Here is a 24,789-nt window from a genome sequence, read left to right as displayed (position 1 = left end):
TTCTACTAACCTACCTTATAGAGCTACTGGGTGGGTTTGCATGATCATGTAGGAAAAATAAGCCACGGTGGTACCATGTGTACTGGTAGCAAGCTGCCTAATTCACATAATTACCCTTGCTGGCCATGGGTTGTCGTGATGGCCGAACCTTGCGAGGGTGCATGGCTGGGGTGGTTTAGAAACCATCTTGAAACTCTAGAACAAGCCATGATGTGAACCTGGTCATTGTATGGCTTACTGAGATTACTTTCACTACACGTAACTGAAATAATTACATATTCTTCCCATGTTACTTCTGCCTCCTTTGGGTCTATTTCTAGGTTATAAACCCCTCAGGGCAAGGACCTTTCCACCATTCTATGTTCAGATTTGGCCATTTTTCTAGACCACAGAGCACATTGTGTTCTAGTAAGCTGCATAGTATATTATGAGATAAGCTTCCTTAAGAAGGTGGGAGCAGTTGCTACAGAAGACATGAGCTGGGCTTCATATGTGCCCTGAGTGATTCAGGAGGCAGAGGAGGACTGTCACACTGCACTTCCCCCTTCTCAGTTAGTAGCTCTGGTAGCTTTACTTAGGATGCTCAGCCATGCAATATAAATACTGGTTGTGTTGGAGAAGAATGGGACTCCATGTGCTTCCCAGATGCCCCCTCCCTTGTTCTTCTCATAGAATGCCACTGACCATGCCCCTTCCTCCTCCTTTGATGCCTACAAGAGAATTAAGCTCTCTATTTTTGCTTTGACTTAACTACCTTGGGGAAGGCTCAATCCGGTTTCCCCTATACATAGGAAGGCTCACCACTACATGGAGTACTCCTGGGCTATAGTAGACAGACAGAAGTGATGGTGTCCTGTCCAACTTCTTTCCCAACACATTTGTAGTTAGAAAGGCTAATAGAGGGCCTACATGAGTACATTTGAAGAAGTCATCATTTGCCTCAGTAACCACATCCAGCAGTGCTAATATATAGTATGGGTCAACTGTCCTTTGATTTTAATAGTTACGTGGCAGGAACCTGTTTAGCAGGAACAGATTTTTGCCAGAAGGATGGAAGACATTATTATTATTTGTGTTTATATAGCGCTAGCAATGGACATAGTGCTTTCAAAAGTAACAAACCAAAAAGACAGGTCCCTGCCCTGAGGAGCATACAATTTTAAATTTCCCATGGACAGAGCTACAGAGGGAAGGGGAGGAAGGCAGAAGCGAGGGTAAACAAGGGATAATATACATTCAGTTCAGTTGCATTTACCTAGGCTTCATTTCAATAGTTGGATGAGGATTAAGGGGTTTGGTAAAAGGCTGCAATAAAAAGGTGGGTTTGAAGGAGGAATTTGAAAGAAGAAAGTGAAGCAGCATCATGTGAGTGTTCCAGGAGGGAGTCCCAAGCATACGGTACAGCAAGGGAAAAAGGACAGAGCAAGAGACTGGATGGCTGATAGTGATGGAATAGAGGAGCAAAGGTCACTAGCAGGGATATATTGGGAAATGAGAAGAGAAAGGTAATTGGGGAAGCAGGCAGGGCCACAGAAGACTTTGAGGTAAGGGTGAAAAGTTTCTTCTGGATATGGGAGCAGACAGAAAGGTGGCGTATGAATAACCATAACAACAGTATCACCATCATGACCCGAAGGAACCAATTAAGGGCTTTATTAAGATGGGGTACTTCCCATGCTAGTCATAAGGGCTCTAATGCAGAGCAAGTTGTGTATGAGGTGGCTTTCCCCCCTTAGCATTCCTTGCTTTCCTACTGTTAGGAAGGGGTCCTGCATTTACTTTTTACCCTGTGGAAACATATGAGCTTGTTTCAGAAAGTAGCAGCAATTTTGACATACAGCATGAGGAGCCATTTTGCTGTTACCTTCCAAACACACCTTGATCTTGAAATTTAGAATGAGCTGAATGCTCTCTCGAGATCAAAAGATACTAATTTTTTTTTAGATATATCTGACAAGGGAGTACTATGGTGCATTTTGCCAAATCACAGTCCTTAACAGGCAAATACTTTAAAATATAAACTTGAACGCTTTGGTTTCTGTGAACAACTTGTCACGTTCCCAGAACAGCTTTTTTTTTTTTTAACTTTCACAGAAGAGCAGGAAGTTTCACCTGGTACAATTTGACACTGATTAAAAAGTTAATCATGCCAGCTGCTCGTTGCCTATATTGAATATGACTACAAGTGCCTGCACACAAAAAAAGTGAACATTTCCTTAAATTCCAGCCTGGGCTTTGGGTTAAAAATGGTATTTTAAAAGTATGGAATAATTAAACATACCCAATTACTTGTGCCAATTTCTTTTTGGAAAGTCTCATGTGGTGTTAATGGGGTATATAAAGAAGAAAATAGTTGTTTCTATACTGAATCTACACTGTACCTGTTTGTAAATTGCTCAGCTTACAGATATGGTAAATGTACAAAATGGTTTAAGGCTGCAATCCTGCACACTTATGGAGAGTAAGTCCCACTAAACCCAGCAAGACTTACTTGTGAATAGACATGCATAGGATTGTGCTGTGTCACTTGTGAAACAACCTTACAGCATTGGAGTTACTACCAGACAATAAACAAATCCATAGGAAATCAGGTAGTATGTTCTAGTGGACCAGTCTTTGTTACTGAGAAGGTACAAGCTTTTTAATAACTGAGTTCTTCAGGAACTTCCCATGTCTATGAAACCTGAAAATTGTACAATTGATTCAGCACAATAAAGGGGCACCTTCCCTGCTTCGTCTTTCCCCTGAGATTCCGCAGGAGTATCAAAACACCCTCAACTTCTGCAAAGGAAGCAGAATGGCGGCCAAAACTCTTCTCTCTTACCCATTCCCCTAGGATACGAAAGAGCAAAAGAGAAATAGCTGTTTGATACAAAGGCAGATAATATAGTGAAGTGCTTATTTTTCAAAAGAGAAATGGAACAAACCACTTTTCACCAGCTTCTTACTCGAGATTTCACAACATAGCCTTGCTCTTCCTGGGTTGCAGCCTTGCTGGTATACACAACTGCAGTATTGTGAAAGGGAACCTTACCTGAAACCTGCATAGTGTGATCTTGCCAGTGGCTCAGTCATGGTCCTGCCAGCATGCCAGCCCCAGTCTAACAACACCAATTTCGGCAGGCACGCTCCTTGTCTATCCTCTGCCTCAGATGGTTTGGAATGCAGAAAAGCCAGCACAAAAACTGAGGCCAAGCTTCTTTATTCAGTTCCTTGGCTCGGGGCAGTTAAACAATAGCTGCCCTTTCTCTGGCTCTCATTCTCTTCCACTGCATGGGAGTGTGCTGGAATCCCTGTGTGTGAGCAGAGGCAAACTAACAGGGACGGACTTTTCATTCTCCTCTCCCAAAAGGGGTGTGTGCATGGAAGAGCAGGAGGCGGCTTCAGGCAGCCAAAACATGAGCTCAGCTAATGAAAAAGCAAGTCACTTTAAACTGCTGCTGGACAATTTGTTTAACACAATGCCTTTCTACTGCAACTCACCAAATCTGAATGAATTAGTAGGCACCAAAAGAAGGAACATCAGACATATTAACAGAAAGGCAAACTCCATGTCAAAAGGTTTCATGTGAAACTGAATCAAGCAGAGAACTATTCAATTTCCTATCCCTGCACTTCCTCTGCAACTCAGGGAAACAAACAACTCCCAACAAGTAGCTGAGGCACAGACAAATGCATTAGCTTCTTCCTCTTCTTGCCCTCAGGTTTTGAACTGGAGCTTTAGGTGGCATTCTGGGAACAAGAGAGCATTCCTTTTTTGCCGTAATTTAAAAACAAAAACAAAAAATAGCACGTAAGTTCTACACGCACTACATAAGAGTCTCATTTTTAATATGCCAAGGGAAGTGTCGGGAGGGAAATAATCCTCCCCCATGTTGTCTTTTACTTCTGATGAACTGCTTTAAAAATATGATAATGTCACTGCAGAGAACAGAATATCAAAATTAAACAATTTTAAGGAATTCCACAATATGATTCCCACCTGCCCATCCAGAGCTGCCAAGAACAGGCACGAGGTACCATGTGGGGGGAGATAAGAATATCACTTTGCCTGGTGCTACAATTAACCACATGCTGAACATAAAGTGAGCATATGCTCTCTCTCCCCCCCCCCACTCCCCCCTGCAGCATCTGCACTTTTTCGAAGCTTAGACATCCCTATTTTCTTCCTTACAATTCACTGGATAACATGATCTCATGTTCCCTGGGCCGTTTCTCTCCTTCTAGCCAAAGTGTGTGTCTTTCCTTTTTCCTGTCAGTGTAGATTTGTGATAAGCTTCTGTTCTTTTGCTTATTATGCAACAGCGTTCATGCCCTCAGATTCCCCCCCTCCCAGAAGTAGGAATAGCAGCTATTCCTCACAAGGGAAATCCAAAAGAAAGCCTCAAGAAAAGTCTCTTGGGAAGCTGTGTGTATACAAAGCTAACCAGGCAAACAAATACAAATTGGAAGTTACCTCTGCCTCCCTCTCAAACACTCAGTTTGACGAGCTATCTGAATTTAAAAAACATGGTTATGGTTACTGTTCCACCTCCAGAAGCTGTTATGCTATGGAGGCAGGAAAGAACCTCTAAAGCTAAGTGGTGCTGGGTGAATTCCCCTAGGCTTGAAATGGAATTGGGCTCAGGTAACACAAGCTATAATCTTCATCATCACCCCCCCCATAATGGAAGGATTTCTTTTCCCCCCAAGTCCAATTTCAATATTTTGAAACCCTGCTGTTCACTAGGAGTATGATAAAATCTAAATGCCTTCCCCCCATCCCACCCACAAGCCCTGCTCCCTTCCCTTTACATTCCCCGCCCACCCATGGCAGGGGTAAGGTTTCTATGTGAGGACCCGGGTGCCTAGAATGCAAAGTAGCAGTATCCCAGGTACCTGTGTGTTTTGCTTAAGGGTAGAGACAGATGTGGGCAACTGCTGGACTTTGTGTTTCCAAAATGGTGGTCAGCCATTGCTTCTTTGTCACAGAATCCTAGGTGTAATCTGAGACCTGCAGCACCTAGCAAAGATCAATCTAATACAATCTGCAATCTCTATCTTGACAGAGTCTAGTGGCAGACCTTATGGCTACTACATCAAGCCTCTTGGGGGTTGTTTTTCTCTTTGGTGTTTCCCCCTCCTCTTCTCCCTATACTCTGCTTTGTGTTAAGCCTGAACTGGGGACATCCTGATTTGTAGCTCAGTCTCAGCCACCAAGCCACACCAACTCAATCCTCTATACTGTACTAGGCCATTCTTTTTGAGTTCACCATGGTTCTACCCTATGTAATCTTGCTGGTATCAGAGAGAAACTATGTCTAAATCACATAAAAGGTAATATTGTAATGCACCAAGAATTTTGCAGTGGTTGTGAAGCCTCTGCCAGTAATTGGATCATCTGATTCCCTGTCACAGAGGGTCCAGCAGTCAGCCTCTGGCTACCATCAGCTGAGCTTCTCTCATACTAAGAGCCTTTGCTTGTCTTTGGCTGAGCTACTCAGTTCCTAACAATGGAAAAGGCAGGCAGAAAGGCCTAGGGAAAGAGAAGAGATGGGTGAATGAGTGATGTTCAAGATCAAGGATTCTCTAAACATCATCTCGGTGCTTGTCTCATGCCCAGTTCCCATTCCCATTTGCAATCACTACTTGCTCTGCACAAATGGAAAACTTGTGCAAATCAAGCAGCAACTGAACATGAGATTTGTGCAAATCTCCCCCAATTTGTGCAAATTTCCACAATAGACTAAAGTGAGGCTGATTCTGTCTACTGAGGAAATTTGCAGTAATCGGGAACAAGACGATTCGTGAGCATGTGTTCGACAATTAGTGAATATTTTTGGCAGACATGTGCTTGCACTCACGTTTGGAGCTTCAAACGGGGCATGCTTGCATATTCTGCAAGCAAAAATGAAATTCTCATGCATTCCTAGGAAGGAGATAAAGACTACACAGGAACCAGAGAAAGCAGCAGACCAAGAGAAGCAGAAGAAATGGAGAGGGGGTGGAACCTAAGTAAGGAGTTTTGGAAGATGGCAGCATTTATTTTATTTATTCATAAAAGCATTTTTGTATCATGCTTTGGCTCTAACAAGGGCCTCCAAAGTGGTTTCTATTACAGAATAAAACCATAACACTATGAAACAACAAAAACTAAGGCCTTAAAATAAAAACAGCAGAAAAAAAACCTTTTGTCATATACGAAAAGCCAAGCAAAATAAGAATGTGATCCCCGATTGCCTAAATAACATTAAGGATGGAGCTAGTCTCATCTCCTTTGGGATGGAATTCAGGAACTGGGGTGCTAACACAGAAAAGGCCATGCCTCACGTTCCCACCAATCAAACTACATTTGCTGGTGGGCCATATAACAGGGCATCCAAAAATGATCTCAACGTATGGGCGTATTCATATGGGAGGGGCAGTCTTTCAGATATCCAGGCCCTAAGCCGTTTTGGGCTTTATAGATAGGGTGGCTAGATGTTGCTTTTTATCTTAGGACAGTCCTCTATTTTAAGGGTCTCTCTAGGTTCCTAATCTGTCCAATAAATCTTGGATTCCAGAGGATGTGGCTGTGTGTTGGGATTTTTTTAACTTTTTTTTTTTTTTAAACAAAAAGTATGCACTGCCTTGGACAACCTCAAGTTGCTTGTGGTTGTGTTGCTTTTTCTTGTTGGTGGAGTGGCGGTTGTGCACTACCAGGGCTGGTGAGTGGCTAGGAGAAGGACAGGGGCATGTATTTGAAGCTTCAGTTTGTGTAGCATGCCAGCAGCATTATCTGAACTGCTGGCTTGCCTTTGAATGAAAAGTAAATAAGAGAGAGAGAGAGAGAGAGAGAGGCCGACCAATCACCACCAGGAGCCACCTCATTTCATAGTAAGAATCCCCTTAATCTTTTCTGGGTGTTAGAAGGATGAGCTTTATACCAGTGTGGTGTTGCATAAGACCCTCAACAGTCTCCCCCCCCCTTTTTTTTTTTTTACTTTTTAACCTCAGGAGTTACCACTAAGGCTGTAATCCTAAATATAGTTTACAAGGCAGTAAATCCCACTGGAGAAAGACAGCAGTGTTTACTTCAGAGTAAAACACAGTTAGGATCAGGCAGCGAGTCTTTTTTCTGGCTATACAACAGGATGGAGGGAGTGCCTCATGGGCTTGTTTGTTAAAGGGGACAACAGCTGATGCCAGGATTACACCGCTGTACCATAAGCTTCCAAGGCAGGGTTTAGTTTACAGTCAATGTCACTTTGTCATCTTCCTCAGAACTCCACTCTTATTATTGTTCATTGGGGAAAGAGGCGGGAAAGGGGGGAGATAGAAGAAAGATGCCTTCAGTTGAAAGTGAAACTTTAGAAAATAAACCCAGATGGAGAGAAGAGCTGACAAGACAAGTAGCTGTGACAGTGGGGTGCGGGGGTGGGGATTCTACCTTTTCAATTCCACAGAAGTGCAGAGGATTCAATTCCCACCACTCTAATTTTCTCCCTCCAGAGTCGAACCATAATTCAAGCGACCAACAACCTAACATTTGCATATCCTATTTATTTTTAATTTAATTTTTGGGAGAGGGGTAATGATGAATGGGGGTAATTAATTTAATGGGAATAACTGATTTGGAACAGGAAATTGGGGCTAAACTAATTGAAGAGAAAACCCACAGACAAAGAAGTTGTTCTAGTGTGAGGGACACATTTCTACGTGAAAAAAAAACCACTTAAAAGATCTCTTTCGACATATCCAGCAGTAATGCTTCTCTATACTAAAGCATTAAATTCAAGATATGTGATTGAGAAATATTCTGTTCCATTTTGCATTCCGTTATAACTATGCTTTCATTAATAAGGCCCTCCCAGAATGCTACTGCTGCCCTCAGTTAGGAATGAGTTAAATTCCATTTTCATCTTTGTTGTCACTTTTAAGGGTACTGATTTCTGGTAATCTGAGAGGCTGAGATCTCCATTTGTCAACTCTAAGCTTGTTTAACCTGCAAAGAACAGGGGATTCTTGAAATACCAAAGAAGCTTCCCAAAGTGATCCACTTCAGGGAAATGGCTTTCTATAAACTTAACAATAGGGGAGTCACAAAACTACATAGCCTTCAGTCCAGATATTGCAATGTGAGCAAGCTGATCTGGGACAAGCTTGAAATTAAAAGACTATTCATGAACTATATTTAGTTCCCCATAAAAAAGAAAAACCTACTCTAAATAGTTAAATGGCAATGTTCTGATGCAAACACACCATCCTTCATTTAAACAGAAATCTATCATAGAGGTAACTGTGTAACGCGTCAATGATTACAGATGATTTCAGAAATAGCAAGAAATAATAATATACGGACAAGAAATATGCAATTACTTGGTAAGTTAAGGGAAAGACAGACAGAGATAGAACAGCAACCTAGTCTGCTCCCAGTGAACAAGAATGTGACAAGAATTGCTGATAGTTTCCTCAAGGCCTATGGCGTCCAAAAGGAACCCCATAAAAGACATCAGTGACAAATAAGGCAGATCCAGCTGCTTGGCTTGCCTCAAAGAAAACTGCAAATACAGAGCGTAGGGTGCCTTTAGGCCATTTCATCTGTTGTGCAGAAGCAAATGCAGGTTCGCCACTGAATGTTCCCATGCTCAACAAGCAGCTGCAGCAAATCACAGCTCCCTGAAAAATTCCCCTGTATGATTCATGGGTTTTTACATTTTTAAGTTTACAGTTAACCCCCCTTAGCTGTTCACCCACAATATAATGTGCAAAGTGGCCCTGGGTGTCAATTTCCACATTAAAAAAGCATCCACACACATTTTTGCTCCATTCTGGAAAAAAAAAAGGCTTTCAAAGAAGCCTGCTAAATTTAGCACACACATATGAATCAATTCTGTAACGGGCAGTTACATATATAAGAGGCTTCATAGCAATGTCTGCACTGCAGCTTTTAGATGGGGTAATTGTGCATCAGTGCAAAGTCATTCTTCAGAAAGAGCACTTGTGCTAAAGTTCCAAGTGATCAAAGGCGCAGTCATGATCCTCAAGAATGCAGTCTCATTATCAATATTAACCTAGGTCACCTTCACTATAGCACGCTCAAAACAGGAACAGGCGTTAGGGACAAGTACAACGCACAAATGCTTCTACGTTCTGCTGTGCTCCCAACTCAGACTGTTTTTCACACACACCCCAACCCCTGAAGTATCCAAATAGCAGAATAAATCCTAAAATTACAAAATTACAATTAAAAATACAAAATATGCAGCAATTAGCAATATTGAGGGAGATACAGACACAGCCCAAGTATGTGATGTCTCACTGCCACCATATTGTAACATGTCACAAAGATTTAACTTCATTAAACATATCTGGATGTTAAATGCAAATATCCTGCAGAGAAGTGGAAAATACACATTTACAAATGCACCAAATTCCTGAAAGGTCAAGTCTGCTAGAAATCTGCAGCCAATGAATTGGATGGCTAGCTCAAATCAGTATGAGAAATTCAGCCCCACTGCCATCTATTGCTTTATGACCCACACTGTCCCCTTAGGAATGCTAGGCCCCAACACTACAGTGCAAGTAGATGCCATGATGGGCACAAATCCCACCTTGGCCCCCTCCCATTCTTGTCCATTTTCTGACAATATGTGCACAAACCCTCCAGTCTCTAGCCCTTCTTTATTGTTTTGTTTCTATTCTACATTCTCCTTGGTTCCTTCTTACTTCACCTTAATGGTTAACTTAACTTACTTCAAGTTCATGGGGAAGGGCCTGTGCCTCAGTGTTAGAGCACGTGCTTAGTATGCAGAAGGTCCCGAGTTCAATCATCTCCAGGCAAGACAAGAAAAACTCCTGCCTGAAACCCAGGAGAGCCTCTGCTAGTCAGTGTTGACAATTCTGGGCTAGATGAACCAATGTTCTGACTCAGTATAAGGCAGCTTCCTATGTTCTTTTGTAATGTCTACACCACCCATTTGTTTCCCCCCAGGCTCCTGGCTTTTCAGGTCACTAGCTATTTTATCCCAATTTCTTTACCTATGCTGAAGCTAAAACCTCCCTAGAACTCTCCCTCCCCCTACCATGCTCTAAAGCAGTGGTTCTCAAACTTTTTTTTGCCTGTGGATTTAATAAACGCGTGTGTATGTGTGTGGTGGTGGTGGTGTTGTTGTTCTATAAATCAAATCACATACATAACTCATTTTAATATCTGGATCCTTGCCTTTCTAAAATGGTGGATGTATTTCTACTACATGAATATGAAGAAAAAAAAGAAATATAGGGCTTTATTAGCCTGTTCGATAATCCTGCCCTCTTCAAAATGGCTCTCAATTCCATTCTTAGAAAAATTAAATCAAATGCAGGGCCAAATACAGATATTCTCAACTGTTCTGCAACCTTTCTGCAGACCACCTGAATGGAGCTTGTGGGCCACAGTTTGAGAACGTCCTCTGTGAGGTTTCTTCACAGCCCCCTCTATGACTAGCCCTTTTAGGTCTACAGGGAATCAATTCTCTTCCTCCTTTCCCCTAGGACTCCTTATCTACCTACCTTTTGTTCAAGTTCCTCTATCTTATTCCATTGGTTACTCTGAATCCTTCCTGCAGCTTCCTCTCCTCTGGACACTTCCCTACATACAAGATCTCTTCCCAGTCCTCAGCCATCCCACTGTGAAGATTTGATCCCAGACAAACATTCCTTTCCTGCACAGAAGCAGGATTACAAACTGTTTTCTTCTGTAAGTCAGGGGTGGGCAGAAAGTAGATCACCAGATGATATGGACTTTCACTCCCAGCATGCCTGACTATAGGCCATGCTGGCAGGGGCTTCTGGAAGTCCCCAATCTGGAGTTCTCTGTTCTGCCCACCCTTGCCCTAAGCTACTGAATATTCCAAGCCACCACAACAGCTCAGCCAATCAGTGTCAGAGGCTTTAATACTTTAGTTTCGCTACACATAGATTAATCATGTCATACAGAACATATTTCTTTTATATAAATATATCTCATATATATAAAATCTTCCCCACCCCAGGAAATGGGGAAACTGTACCATGAAGAATTTCCATTTATCACATCTTTATCTTGCCCCTTCCTCCAAGGAGCTCCTGGTGACATTTTATCCTTACAACCATCCTGTCAGGTGGGTTAGGCTGATAAAGTGAATAACTTGCCTCTCTTGCCACGGAATCTGATACTATAGATATCACATATAAGTAATTGTTTCTTAGGAGGAGACGAATGCTCCACCTAAATTCACACCATCTTCCAGACATGTTAGGAAGACAAAACTTGGCACAGTTATGGTTTACTGACTGTACTGGACAGATTCACTATACCTTGGTCTCCCATCACTCCAGGCACTGCTATCAGTCACCAAGCCTAATTGGCTGTGCCTGGCATTTAAACAGCATTCCAACAGCTAATGGGCAGCTACAAATGCCAGTAATTGCTCCTGCTATCTCAGTGATGGAGATCATCAAACTATTGTGTTCATATTACATGTCACAGAGGAAGGAGGCTGCCACTCATGCTGAGGGATGACAGACTCCAGTACTGTTGCTCCAAATTACCAGCCCTTAAAAATACATAGAATCTCTACCTTTGTAACTCAATATATGGGCAAAATGCCCTCTGCTCTGTTGGTGGGCCCTTGATAGCTGTGGCAGGCAGTAGCAGTGCTCTAAGCCATGTCAGGTGGCTCGTGGCTGCCATTTCAATTTCCCACAGTGCCTCAGAGTGACACTATTTTACCCATGAGGAACTGCAGTGTCTGCCATCTGCCATTATAAATATCCAAGCCCCAGCTCGGGGTTGCTGTGGCTCATCATGTCAACTAAATCTGGGCGGCAGGGGTTATTTGAGGGTTAAACAACCCTCATATAACCCTAAAATAGACCATGGACTATGTGAGGTTTGTTTAACCTTCAAATAATTCCTGCTGCTGAGGTTCAGATGATATGACAAGCCACGGCAACCCACAGCCGGGGCATGCATATTTGTAATGATGGGTGGCACGTGCTGCAGCACCCTGAAGGTTAATTAACCCATGGTGGGCTGTTGTGTTGTCCAAATCAGGTCAATGGCTCACAGTATGATTGCATCAGTCATAAGCATTTCCAGGATAATGCCTGTGTCATCACTGTTGTTGAAAGAGAAAATACCCTCTTCAGCTATGCCGTGTTTAGTTGGCATTTAACATTTCTAATTATAATTTTCATTGTTCAATACTGAATGGTTCCCTCTTGTATGCCCTTCAAGCACAGGAATATTGACGTAGCCCGAAGTGGTGGGATGATCCCTCTGCCCACAATATGATACTTTAAAAACAAACAAACAAACAAACAAACAGTCTTTGTGCTCTCTCTCTCCAGTACACATCTCGGTGTTTTATTTTAAAGCTGTAGATAGATTGTTGGCACTGGAGCTTCTCAGACAAGAATAAAATGTGTTACAAAACATTTTCTGCAAAGACCCTCAGAGATGCCCATTTACTCCAAGTCTTTGCAGCATCCATTACCCAGCCAGAAAAGGTGAGCCTTAGCGACATAATTAAATGCTGTATATTACATCAGGTTGATTTGACATTTTCTCTGGAGTTCCTACAGGCAGGAAATTCTTTAAACTGTTTCTGCTCTCTTGTCTGAAATACTGGGTGTGTGAAATGTGCTCTATATTAAGCATGGTCATCTATAGTGTGGTCCTGCTACTTGATTAATGAATGAAATGAAAATGAAATGATTCCAAGCCAGCATATAAGGTAGTTCCTAAATGTGTGAAAAGACTTCCCAAATCATTCTCAAGGTCAGGCTATAGGCTAGGCCTCCTTGATCTGGGGCTTCACAGCTTTTTGCAATGCAAAGTTGAATGTATCCCCAAAGTGCAGAATGGATGGGGCCATCATTCCCATTTCTAGCACCATCCAATCCTAATCCAGCCTCCACAAATACGCCCACAAGACATTTTACTGACTACTTCACCACCACTAGTAGCTGGTGACATGGTGTGCTGATGGGAGTTAAAAAGCAGGACAAAGACATCCTGCTGAGCGGAGACCAAGGGCAACCTGATGGGTGCTTCTAGACAGTCGGTAGCTGCCACTGACTCCAGTGCTGTCTCATGCTTCCCACCACTAAGGGCATTGGGCCCTTCTTCTCTTCACATTGCTCAGTGGCAGTGGCCTCATGTCCCAGCATACCACCCTACTGGCCGCATCTGTTGACCACACACAACTATGTTATTTCTGCCATGAAAGAAAAAGAGAACAACCAACTTTTGTATGGGTTCCCTGCTTGGTGACTTGGTGGTAATTTTTACTTACAGGCAACCAAGTTAAATGGCTATTTACAAGCTTGTCTGAATCTATACCATGAAGAGTTTGGAAAGAACCCCCCCCCCCCCCCGCACACACATCCCATCAATAATGTCAATATTTTTTAAAGCGATGTATTTCTGCAGTGAGAGAGCAGAGATTAAAATGAATGCATTTCCCCTCCTCATCATGTCACTGGAAATGATAGAGAAGAGAGCCTCAAATGTGCATCAATACGTGCTGTGACTCAGAAGCAGCATTCTGTTGGACAACAAACTGGATCTTAATGGGCACTGAACACTGCAATCTCATGCAGACCTCTGCAACCCAGAGGCTTCTTTGGGGACACAGGGATTTGTATGCGACTTGGAGGTGCCTGTTATGAAAGAGCTGATTATGAACTCCAGAGGAGTTCAAGAACCTGCTTTCCCTCAGTGGCTTTATTACTTTTTCTTTTCAGTAAGTGATCTCCCAGCTGAGCTGTTGAAAGATTTTACTCTTCATTTGCTGATATAATCCATGGCAGCAAGGAATTATTCTCCCCGCTCCCTCCCAGTATAAGGAGAGCCATCTGTTAAGGTACAGGCATTGTGTTTATAAAACTATCCTCTAATCATAGTGGAACAAGTTTCTACCTCATGCTTAAGCTGCTTCATAATTAAGGACTTACTCAAGCTTTTATGTTCCCAAAGAGTGGTGTTAAGCAAATCTTCAGAGATGCAGCAGGGTCACAAAATCCAATAAAAACCACCCTGCCTCAGTAACTTTTTAAGAACATGTGCAATACCCAGAGGTGCTACATAGTTTAATTAGTGTGTGGGTGGGTCAGGGGAGAATATCACTAAAGCCACCAAGCTTGACGACATTCGAAGCTGTCTTCTACTGAGTAAGGACCACTGGTCTAATTCTGACTTAGCAGTGGCTAAGGCTGCAATCCCATGCATGCATCCATGAATGAATCTTTTCTCCCTTAAGTGTGCCTTTGACTCCCAGATCCACCAAGTAAAATCTGCCCTCACAGATTAAAATTTATCCCAATATAATTATCTAGAACTTTGGCTTATCAACCAGCCAATTAAAAATGTCAACCCTACTTAAATCCCAATTAACTAAATAGTACACTTTGCTCAGATTTAAGAAGACAATCTGAAAAATAAGGTCATCTGCATGACACAAAATCTATTTTAGCAACAAGTGTCTATTAAAAGCACACACAATGTAGGGTACTACCCATTACAGCAAGAGGCAGTCAGTTTAGGATGTGTTACCCCTAAATATGTAGGTGGAAAAATTGGGAGGAGGTCTTTGTAGACAACTGGAGAATGGGATGTTAGTCCTTTCCTTATACGTAAATACAGGCAAAAACAGCCACTTGTTCAAATGACAACAACTTTAAAACCTACTAAAGATATTTATTTAGTGTGGTATGGGATATGCTTTTCTAAGAATAAAAATGCAGGGATTATGTGCCCAATGTACTGAGAGTTAAGATTATACATCCACACTCCAGTTAATCCTTGCTCTACAGAGATTTATGATTTAAACAGATACATTTGCTCATGGCTGAAACCTGGCATTAGGTACACAAGCACTGTAGCCAAGACGTTTTATTTCTAGTATGCAGATTTTTTAAAAAGGATCTCGGGCTCTATGTGATATATTGAGATGGTAGGGATCTAGAAAGATCCTGTAACATTTTGCAGATCAAAATAGGGAAATGCTTTTAATACTCCAATCCTCATACTAAGCATCTCTACTTGAATCCCCTCTCCCACTGTTACTCATTACTGAAAGCTCTACTGTACCTGTTGTGGTTTGCAAGAGCCTCTCCTCTACTGACTGAAAAGCCAAGAGGGTTTGTTCTTTTGGTTAAAGTTGTAATTGAAAAAAAAATTGTTCTACAATACATTATCACTAAATCAAAATACAGCTCAGCAGCTGCAGTGTATGAAATGGCATACATACAATAGTTCATTCAGAGCTATTGCTGAAATCCAGTAACACAACCACTTACCTAGATATTAAGTTGCTTTAGAACTTTAATCTCCATTTCCAAAATTCTGAGACAGCCAACAACATTCATCCTCAGCATACAGACCCAGCACAAACACATATGGGGCATGTCTACACTGAAGACTTCAAACCATGATTCACTCTTCCACAAGAACTGTGGGAATTATAGTTGGGGGCGGGGTATGCATTCTCAGCAACCCCTCTAAGTTACAGTTCCCTGGATTATTTGTAGGAGAACTACAAGATAAAGCAGAAAAGGGATGTGTGTGCTACACATACACAAATACACAAAGTTCTGCACTAAGAGAATTTATGCGACCTATATAGTTATGCAAACTGAGCAAATTTGAAAAAATAATCATTTTGCATAATTTATTTTCAATCCTCCATCTCCATTACAAAACAAAACACCACACTCATAGGATGAATGAAAATAAATAATTCAGGTTTTGCTTGTTGTGGGAGGAGGCAAAGAAACCGAACCTCCACTCCCAACCACTGAAAATCTTAGTCACCTCTCTGGCATTTGAGATTTCAGCTGGCTCTGTCTGCACACTTTCCCAGAGTTTACTTGCCACCATAAGGTGTCAGGAACGCTCTGGCGGCTTCTCCCAGTAGATTCCAATAGCCAACTCAAGACACAGATGAAAGGATTTCTTTTCAAAGCTTTAATCCTTTTACAACTTAATGACTCTTTCAGATGCTAATCACCAGCGACTAAAGCAAGGAACAGCAGGGTAGCCTAAGCTTCAAGTAGTCAGTTGATCCCTGTCTGAAAGAGAGTCACTTGAAGACCCAGAACTTATGGGCTAAGGAGAGATCCTCCCTCTTTCCCTTGGGTCCATGGGAGGCGGCTGTTGCTTGCGCGCCAAAAGGGTGCTACGCCTCCTTTCCGCACCCTCCATCACTCGTCGCTCTTTGCGTCTGTGTTGAGCGTCTAAGAAGCCCCCCTCCCGCATTCCCTCACTACCCGGGTCACTATCTATCTCTGGAATGCTGGCAGGAGAAATCTCTGCCAGGTGCTGAGCCTGTGAGGGATGAGCTAGCCCCTCTCCCACGGATAGCTGTTCCTCCTCAGAATCCGAACTGCTCTGAGGCTCTCTGGGCTCAGTTTCCACCCTGACATCAGGGTTAGAAACATCCTCCCAAGAAATTCATGCTGAAATTCTGAGGAAGAATCATCTGCATGCACTATCACATAGCTTGTAGTGTGGAATTTCCCACACTGGCACTTTCCATTGACAACGGAGACATTTTAAGAAATAAAAGGTAGGTGCTTGTCTCTTAGACATGTTGGACAACACCATTTATGGTTTTAGAAGAGAACCACCTTGACGTTGTGCCTGGAAGACTAATCAGAAATCTTTTTTTAATGTACATAACAGTTCACTGGTAAATGCACTTAACTGCCCCCTAATGCAACACCTACTTTATACAACACTGTGGATGAAGAAAAATACTGTATGTAATATACAAAGCCTCTGCTCAGGTACTTAAGCATAGGGACAAATAGGAATGATCACAGGGTTCTAGTCACAAAAACATAAGAAGAGCCCTGATGCTGGATCAGGCCAAGGGTCCATCTAGTCCAGCATTCTGTTCACACAGTGGCCAACCAGCTGCCCACTGGAAACCCAAAAGCAGGACATGAGTGCACAGTTTGTTTGTTTAATGTATTTTTAATTACACCCTCAAAGAGAGTGATAATAAAAGCAATAAAATATAACAACTTCAAACATAACAATGTACTGATGCATGAGGTTTAACATTTTGAGATCCATTTTAGAACTCTCTAGCCTATCCTTCTGTAAGAAATGCCACTTAAATTCCCACTTCCTGCTAGGATTATGTCATATATACCATGTGGTTATATTTATTTACCTCATTAATCTAAGATTATCAATAGCATTGCTCTCAAAACAATCTACTTTTTAAATTCATTTTTCTGTGAACAGGTGTGCCTGATTAAAATGTTGAGCAGCCCCACAAAATTCTAGGACATGTTTAAACAACTACAGCTAATTTATTTAACCTACCTATTCTAGATTTCCTAAGAGGGTTGGTTGGTTTTATTTATGTGGTGTTACATGGCCTAAGACAAACTACCTTCCTATTCAAGTGGGCTAAAAGTTAACAAGTTTTAAGGGATTTTCCTTTGCCACACTAACAAGAAACAGAAAGGTAACTTACAAAGAATAAACTTCAGTCTGCTTGCTTACAAGTTCCTGAACCTACAGCTCCTGCCTAACTTCCAAACAAGTGTGGAGACAAAAGGTCTTTGACCTTCAGTTCCGTGCACAGAACTGCCTCAAAAGCTGGCTCTCCGCATCCTCCCTATATATACTTTCTGCTCTCTTAACCCAACTGGTGCATTGCAGATACCTTAACACAGCTGGTATCTCTTCAGATAAAAAAGGCTTGATTTAGTTTGAAGAGAAGCCGCATTCCCCTTTCAGCTTGTCACTTCAGACTTAATTGCATTGCACAGCCGGAGATGACAGCATCCATGCCCATCCTTGTTAAATATCAATCTCCGTTGGAATGAATGAGGATAATAACAACTCCATTTTCAATTGTCCCAGGTACACAGCACCTTTCACTTCAGAAATATTGGTGACTAAACTATTGCTAGATACTGTTCTCACTTGCCTAGTTTTTAACTGAAGATCTATGGCCCGCTGGCTTCCTGAGCACAATCATGCCTCCAACCAGGAAAGCTCAGTGGCAGCTTGCAGATCTTGGACACACATTCCAAGATACGGGAAGAGAAGTATTACTTCATCAGTAGTGCTCAGTTGCTGTCCCTTCTTCCAAACCCCTGGATAGATTCTCTCTGTCAGCAGCCAGGATTTCTATATAGCTGACTGGACACCTGCTAGCAAAGCAAAGCAAAGCAGTGTGGATCTGGCAGCTCCACAAGCTAGTGCCTCAATTTTATACTCTCCCTTGTACAGCAACATTCACAGAAATTGGATTTGCATTCAGTGAGTGAAGTTCAAAAGTAACAGTTCAGAACTTCTAAGCATAAAGGTAAAATGGTGCATTACACACACTAAAAGCAGAATGTCCTTTAATGTACATTGTTGCCCACCACTGATGCACAGGAATGAAAGACTTCAAGGCCATATCATGCTTTTTCTTATTTCTTTCCCCGCTCAAGTCCCCCATCTTACTGGGTCAGTGGTGGGAAGAAGAGCAGAGAGATGTGTGGCAGACATGGGCTGTTTTCTGAACTCCCCTAGTCAAACACTCCAAATGCCTAATCTCACTTTCTAACATATTCTATTCTAACAGCCTACATTGTACTCCTTTTGGCGCCAGGTGAAGACCTTTTTGTTTTCCCAGGCATTTTAGCATTTTAGCTTTCTAAATTTTTATCTTTGCTGTTTTAAATCTGTATTTTAAACTCCTGTACTGCTGCTAGGTTTTATTGTGATTGTATTGTTATATTGTGGTTTTAATGTTCTATATATTTTAAATTGTTTTATTGTGTGTTGTTTGGTTTTAATTTTTGTGAACCGCCCAGAGAGCTTTGGCTATTGGGCGGTATAGAAATGAAATAAATAAATAAATAAATAAATAAATAAATATTCTGCAGCAGGAATTGGCTAAATCAGCTCCCCACATTGTTCAATGCCCCAGAGCTTCCCCATTCCTCTCTTTTGTCACTCCTCTCACATTCCTGAACGTTGGAGCTAGACGTAACCCTCCACCATGCTATGGCTCTAACTGCTCCAGTTGCTGAGACACAAACTAGATGCGATTCAGGAGACCCACAGTCAGTATCTCCTGCTTTTTAAAAGTTTGTTTTTTAAAACATCTGTGGTGCCCCCTGCCAATCAGATCATGGCCATGGCACAAAGAAGATAGGACTTCCCCCTCCCCCACACTATTTTCCTGATTGAAATCACCCATCTGAAGCTGCTATTTGCTCCATGGAGAAGAATACATAGCACGATACAGGTGACTATATGTTTCCCCTACATATAAATAGTATGGGTGGAAGGTTAGAAAAACCCATCCTCTGAGCTGCAGTCCCAATCAGATTCCCACCCCCACCCCCTTGTAGCTATTGATTTTTTTTTTTAACGTGGGAGATCACGTTCATGAATCTGTTCTAGTTGTGCCCTCAAAGTGGCACAGTGATTCTCTTAGCTGGGCTCCCCATCAGATATGCTTTCTTAGACCCATGTTCAAACTCATGGACTGCAGCCTTAATTGCCATGCTCTGGCTAAAATGTAATATGGGTTTGATTGAGATTGCTTATAGCTGGTGCTTAACAGTTTGGTCATATCAGTATCAGTCTTAAAAGATATTCGGTGACCAGTACTGAGACCACCCCTTGCCATGCAAATTACTGGGACTTTCTCCTTCTAGGTACAGGTTGACACCAAAGGAAAATGCTTAGATAATGTACAAATGCTCTTCCCATTATCACTGACTTAGAGCTGATGGAATTTAATATCATATCACCACCATAATCATAATCATCTACATAGCACTTAATATTTGATTCAGCAATTCATGGCAAACTTCTATTTTTAGACTGCGGGGACTTCCATTTGAGATACAGTGCAAGCACCACGTCCCCAGGTTATGCCCCGTGAGCTTCCTACTTATCCCAAAGTAGGCAGCCACTAGTTTCACACCCTGTTTGTAAGTCATAGGATTAGGCCACCTTAGGGATAATGATGGTCTGTGTCACCTTAGGGGAAAGGAAGAAAAGTGCTGTATGTGGTGGTGGTGATGCTATATATGGGCAAGCCCAGCTTGTCTCCTCAGTACCCTCCAAGAGAGAGTAGTCTTCCCTACCTCCTGCATAATCCCATAGCATGGGAGAATGGTTAAGCAGGAGGGAGAGGTTTCTGGGCAAAAAATTCACCAGTCTACTAAACAGTAGATCTCTAATCTGGGGTACACAAAGAAAAGGGGAAAGAGTTCAAGAGAGTTAAACCTTCTGCTTTAAAAAGAAAAAAACTTAACTTGCATATCCGTACATTTGGACAAATCTAGTCAGATGATCCTAAACTTCAAGCATACTCATGTCAACAAAAGGGACAGTGCCTTAGTTCATGTCAGGACACCCAACATCATTTTATGGGCAGAAAGAGGCTTTTCAATTCTGTGCTTAGGGAAAGCAGGGCTGAGAGGGAAATAACTGATCCAATCAGTCTGTAGGAGGCACGGATAGGATTCTTGCTTCTAATTATGTGGATCCAATGAGGTTTTCTCATGATCAGGTGGCAAGTCTTAGGGACTGCCTCTAGGGTGGTCCTTATGCGAGGACAAAGGCAGCAAGTTGTGGGGAGAACATAAGCACTCCTGATACCCTGACTGGAACAACTGACAGATAGGAAGGAAGGAGAAGATTATGAATGTCTCCTTTTTTACTGGATGAAGCTCTCTCTGATGCGACACTTCCTAAGAAACGTTTTTGGAGCCAGCTTATCATACAGGCGGTGAGTACAAGGGCAGACCTTTTCCCTATAGGGCCAGAGATGCAATTCATTCTTAGGGTGGGCTATTAAGGACATTCAAATGTCAAAACAGTGCTTTTCTTTACTACATTTCCCCCACTCAGACCCTAAGCAAACTTGGTAAGTTCTCCCCAGCATGGCTGATATTCTTCAACAAATCAAAAGTAGATATTTTACCATCAAAAGAGACTTGAACATCAAAATGCCACCATCACTGCCACTAACAAACACAGGACACAATCTACTGGAAAGACCTTTAGTGCAAGCCCCACCAAAATGAATGGGAGCCTCACATGAGCGTTACTGCGTGCGACCACAAGAATCCAAAACTGTCCCCACGTTAACCATATGATTACTTGGAAAAAAATGAAAAAATTAGATTTGCAAACAGAACTTAAATAATAAAAAACATTTCTAGGAACTAAAAACATGTAAGATCAGACTAGTCACACTAACTAGAATTATGGAAACATTTGCTAAAACCAGGTGGTATGATGCAAAAATCCATCCCTTACTGACTGAGAAAGACAAGGAGAGAGAATATACACTATGTGGAATGTAAAGTTCAAGGAGAGAGTAAGAATCTAGTATTCATCCATTAAAAAAAAAACACAATGAATAGGTTGTTCAGCTCTGGTGTGGGCTGGGTTACCAAATATTATGCTACTTTACAGTGTTGACCAGATGTTGTCGGACTACAACTCCCATCAGCCCTAGCCAGGAGAGCCGATGGTGAGAGATGATGGGAGTTGTAGTCTAGTTGCCATACGTTCCCCATCCCTGGATTAACAATTCTAACTAGAAGCAAGTGGAGTGAGAACAAGCAGTTTGCAGAACAGGCACTATCATTTCCTCATCTTTGTATATGCCACTGCCAGGGTTCAGTGCTCATTCATTAGGCCCTAATGATTAGGGACTAACACAGTGGTGGGGAATGTGTGGCTCTATAGCTGTTATTAAAGTGCAACTCCCATCGTTCCTCACTACTGGCTGTGCTGGCTAGGGATGATGGGAGTTGCAGTCCAACATCATCCGGAGGGCCACATGTCCCACTCCCCTGTGACAGTCCCTAATTATTAGGGCCTAATGAATTAACACTGACACCTGACGGTGGCATATACAAAGATAAGGAAAAGATAAACTCCTTCCACAGGCTAGGGCCATTAATTTCTCTTCCCAAGATGCATTTTAGGCCTGGCTTTCCCTCATCTGCAATAATTACAGCTTTCCAAAACACAAGGGAATCCCAAAAATTTGTTTTCTCTTCTTTCCAAAGGGCAGGCTGTGCTGTTACTAATTATGGGTTCACCATAATTATTTACAGTGGTACAATATTTCTTTCCTGTAACCAAAACCCTGATTATAGAGACGTTTGCCTTATCAGTTCCCATTCTTCAAACTGCCCTTTTAATAGTTTCTGGGGAACGACAAAGCACTGTTTAGAAGCTCTGAACTTGGAATACAAAGTTTTTGTTTTGTAAAGTAACTGCACATACTGAAGAATTGGAATCAGATCTGTAGCAAGGGGTGGGCTCGGATGGGCCTGCCCTCCCCTAAATTTTCTCTGCCCCCCCTAATTTTTTTTGCCAACAAATAATTAAAAACAGTTTACAATTTTGTCTTCAAAAGGCCTGCAAACCAGATAAACCCCTTACTTTTTTGGCGGCCCCTCAGAACTTTTAGGCTGGCTACAGGCTTGACTGAAATCCCAAGTCAAGAGCTTTATGGAAGGCTACTTGTGGATGAGGAACTGATGGAAACAAATTAAAGACGCTTTACAAATCAATTGTTTATTAAGACAAACACTGAGGCACTTGGAAGTTCCTAAAAGACTGATTTCTAAAGGGGTTACTAAAAAGACTGGTTATTACTTTAGTATGAAAACCACTCAGCTAGAAAGTATACATTTTTAAAATGTGGATAATTTATAACCCACTTTCTGTATCAAGAGAGACACTCAAGATGGCATTGTTGTTGTTCAGTCGTTAAGTCGTGTCCGACTCTTCGTGACCCCATGGACCATAGCCTTCCTATGGTCCATGGGGTCGGGCCTTCCTGTCCTGCGCTCTCTCCCGGAGTGTGCTCAAGTTCATATTCATTGCATTGGTGATGCTATCTAGCCATCTCATCCTCTGCCGTCCCCTTCTCCTTTTGCCTTCAATCATTTCCAGCATCAGGGTCTTTTCCAGGGAGTTTTCTCTTAGCATTAGGTGGCCAAAATATTGGAGCTTCAGTTTCAGTATCTGTCCTTCCAATGAGCACTCAGGGTTGATTTCCTTTGGGATGGACTGATTTGACCTCCTTGCAGTCCAGGGGACTCATAGGAGTCTTCTCCAGCACCACAGTTCGAAAGCATCAATTCTTCAGCGCTCAGCCTTCCTTATAGTCCAGCTCTCACAGCCATATATTACTACTGGGAAAACCATAGCTTTGATTAGACGGACCTTTGTCGGCAAGGTGATGTCTCTGCATCTTACTATGCTGTCTAGGTTTGCCATAGCTTTCCTCCCAAGGAGCAAGCGTCTTTTAATTTCATGGCTACAGTCACCGTCTGCGGTGATCTTGGAGCCCAAGAAAATAAAATCTGTCACTGCTTCCATTTCTTCCCCTTCTACACGCCAGGAAGTGATGGGGCCAGATGCCATGATCTTAGTTTTTTTAATGTTGAGTTTCAAACCAGCTTTTGCACTCTCCTCTTTCACCCTCAACAAGAGGCTCTTGAGATCCTCTTCGCTTTCTGCCATTAGGGTGGTATCGTCTGCGTATATGAGGTTGTTGATAATTCTCCCGGCAATCTTAATTCCGACCTGTGATTCATCCAACCCGGCATTTCTCATGATGTACTCTGCATATAAGTTAAATAAGGAGGGCGACAATATACAGCCTTGTCGTACTCCTTTCCCAATGTTGAACCAATCGGTTGTTCCATGTCCGGTTCTTACTGCTGCTTCTTGACCCTCGTACAGGTTTCTCAGGAGACAGGTAAGGTGGTCTGGTACTCCCATCTCTTTAAGAATTTGCCAGAGTTTGTTGTGATCCACACAATTAAAAGTTTTAGCATAGTCAATGAAGCAGAAATAGACGTTTTTCTGGAATTCACTTGCTTTCTCCATGAACCAGCGAATGTTGGCGATTTGATCTCTAGTTCTTCTGCCTCTTCGAAACCCAGCTTGTACTTCCGGTAGTTCTCAGTTCACATACTGCTGAAGCCTAGCTTGTAGGATTTTGAGCATCACCTTGCTGGCATGTGAAATGAGCGCAACTGTACGGTAGTTTGAACACTCTTTGGCATTGCCCTTCTTTGGAATTGGAATGTAAACTGACCTTTGCCAGTCTTGCGGCCATTGTTGAGTGTTCCAAATTTGTTGGCATATTGAGTGCAGCACTTTAACAGCATCATCTTTTAGGATTTTAAATAGCTCAGCTGGAATACTGTCATCTCCGCTAGCTTTGTTGTTAGTAATGCTTCCTAAGGCCCACTTGACTTCACTCTCGAGGATGTCCGGCTCAAATTCAGTGACTGCACTATCATGGCTATCAGGGACATTCAGATCTTTCCTGTATAGTTCTTCTGTGTATTCTTTCCACCTCTTCTTAATCTCATCTGCTTCTGTTAGGTCCCTGCCTTCATGCCTGTCTTTGCAGAAAACGTTCCCTTGATAGCTCCAATTTTCTTGAAAAGATCTCTAGTCTTTCCCATTCTATTGTTTTCCTTGATTTCTTTGCATTGTTTATTTAAGAAGGCCTTCTTGTCTCTCCTTGCTCTTCTCTGGAACTCTGCATTCAGTTGGATAGATCTTCCCCTTTCTCCCTTGCTTTTTGCTTCCCTTCTTTCCTCAGCGACTTGTAAAGCCTCATCAGACAGCCAGTTTGCTTTCTTGCATTTCTTTTTCTTTGGGATGGATTGAGTTGCTGCCTCCTGAACAATGTTACGGACCTCCGTCCATAGTTCCTCAGGCACTCTGTCTATCAGGTCTAATCCCTGAAATCTATTCCTCACCTCCACTGTATATTCATAAGGGATATG

General features: G+C 42.2%; 1 protein-coding gene across 7 annotated transcripts in view; it reads right to left on the bottom strand.

The window, feature by feature from the left end:
- RASAL2 (RAS protein activator like 2) overlaps positions 1-24,789 on the bottom strand; it is a 280,500-nt gene that overhangs the window by 107,098 nt on the left and 148,613 nt on the right. For 2 of the 7 annotated variants that reach the window (XM_084851231.1, XM_084851232.1), the window contains exon 1: positions 3,035-3,356. The exons of the other annotated variants lie outside the window; for them this stretch is intronic. In XM_084851231.1, coding sequence (XP_084707357.1) covers positions 3,035-3,047 — 13 coding nt within the window. In that variant the 5' untranslated portion in view covers positions 3,048-3,356. Of the gene's footprint in view, positions 1-3,034; positions 3,357-24,789 lie in introns of those variants that run through there. 7 annotated transcript variants of the gene reach the window in all.

Source organism: Heloderma suspectum, chromosome 4, assembly GCF_057233095.1.
Source record: "Heloderma suspectum isolate Gila_16-S chromosome 4, 16-S_ref, whole genome shotgun sequence".
NCBI classification, from domain to species: Eukaryota; Metazoa; Chordata; class Lepidosauria; order Squamata; family Helodermatidae; genus Heloderma; species Heloderma suspectum.
Note: the sequence above shows the minus strand (reverse complement) of the source record. Positions and strands in the feature narration are given on the sequence as shown.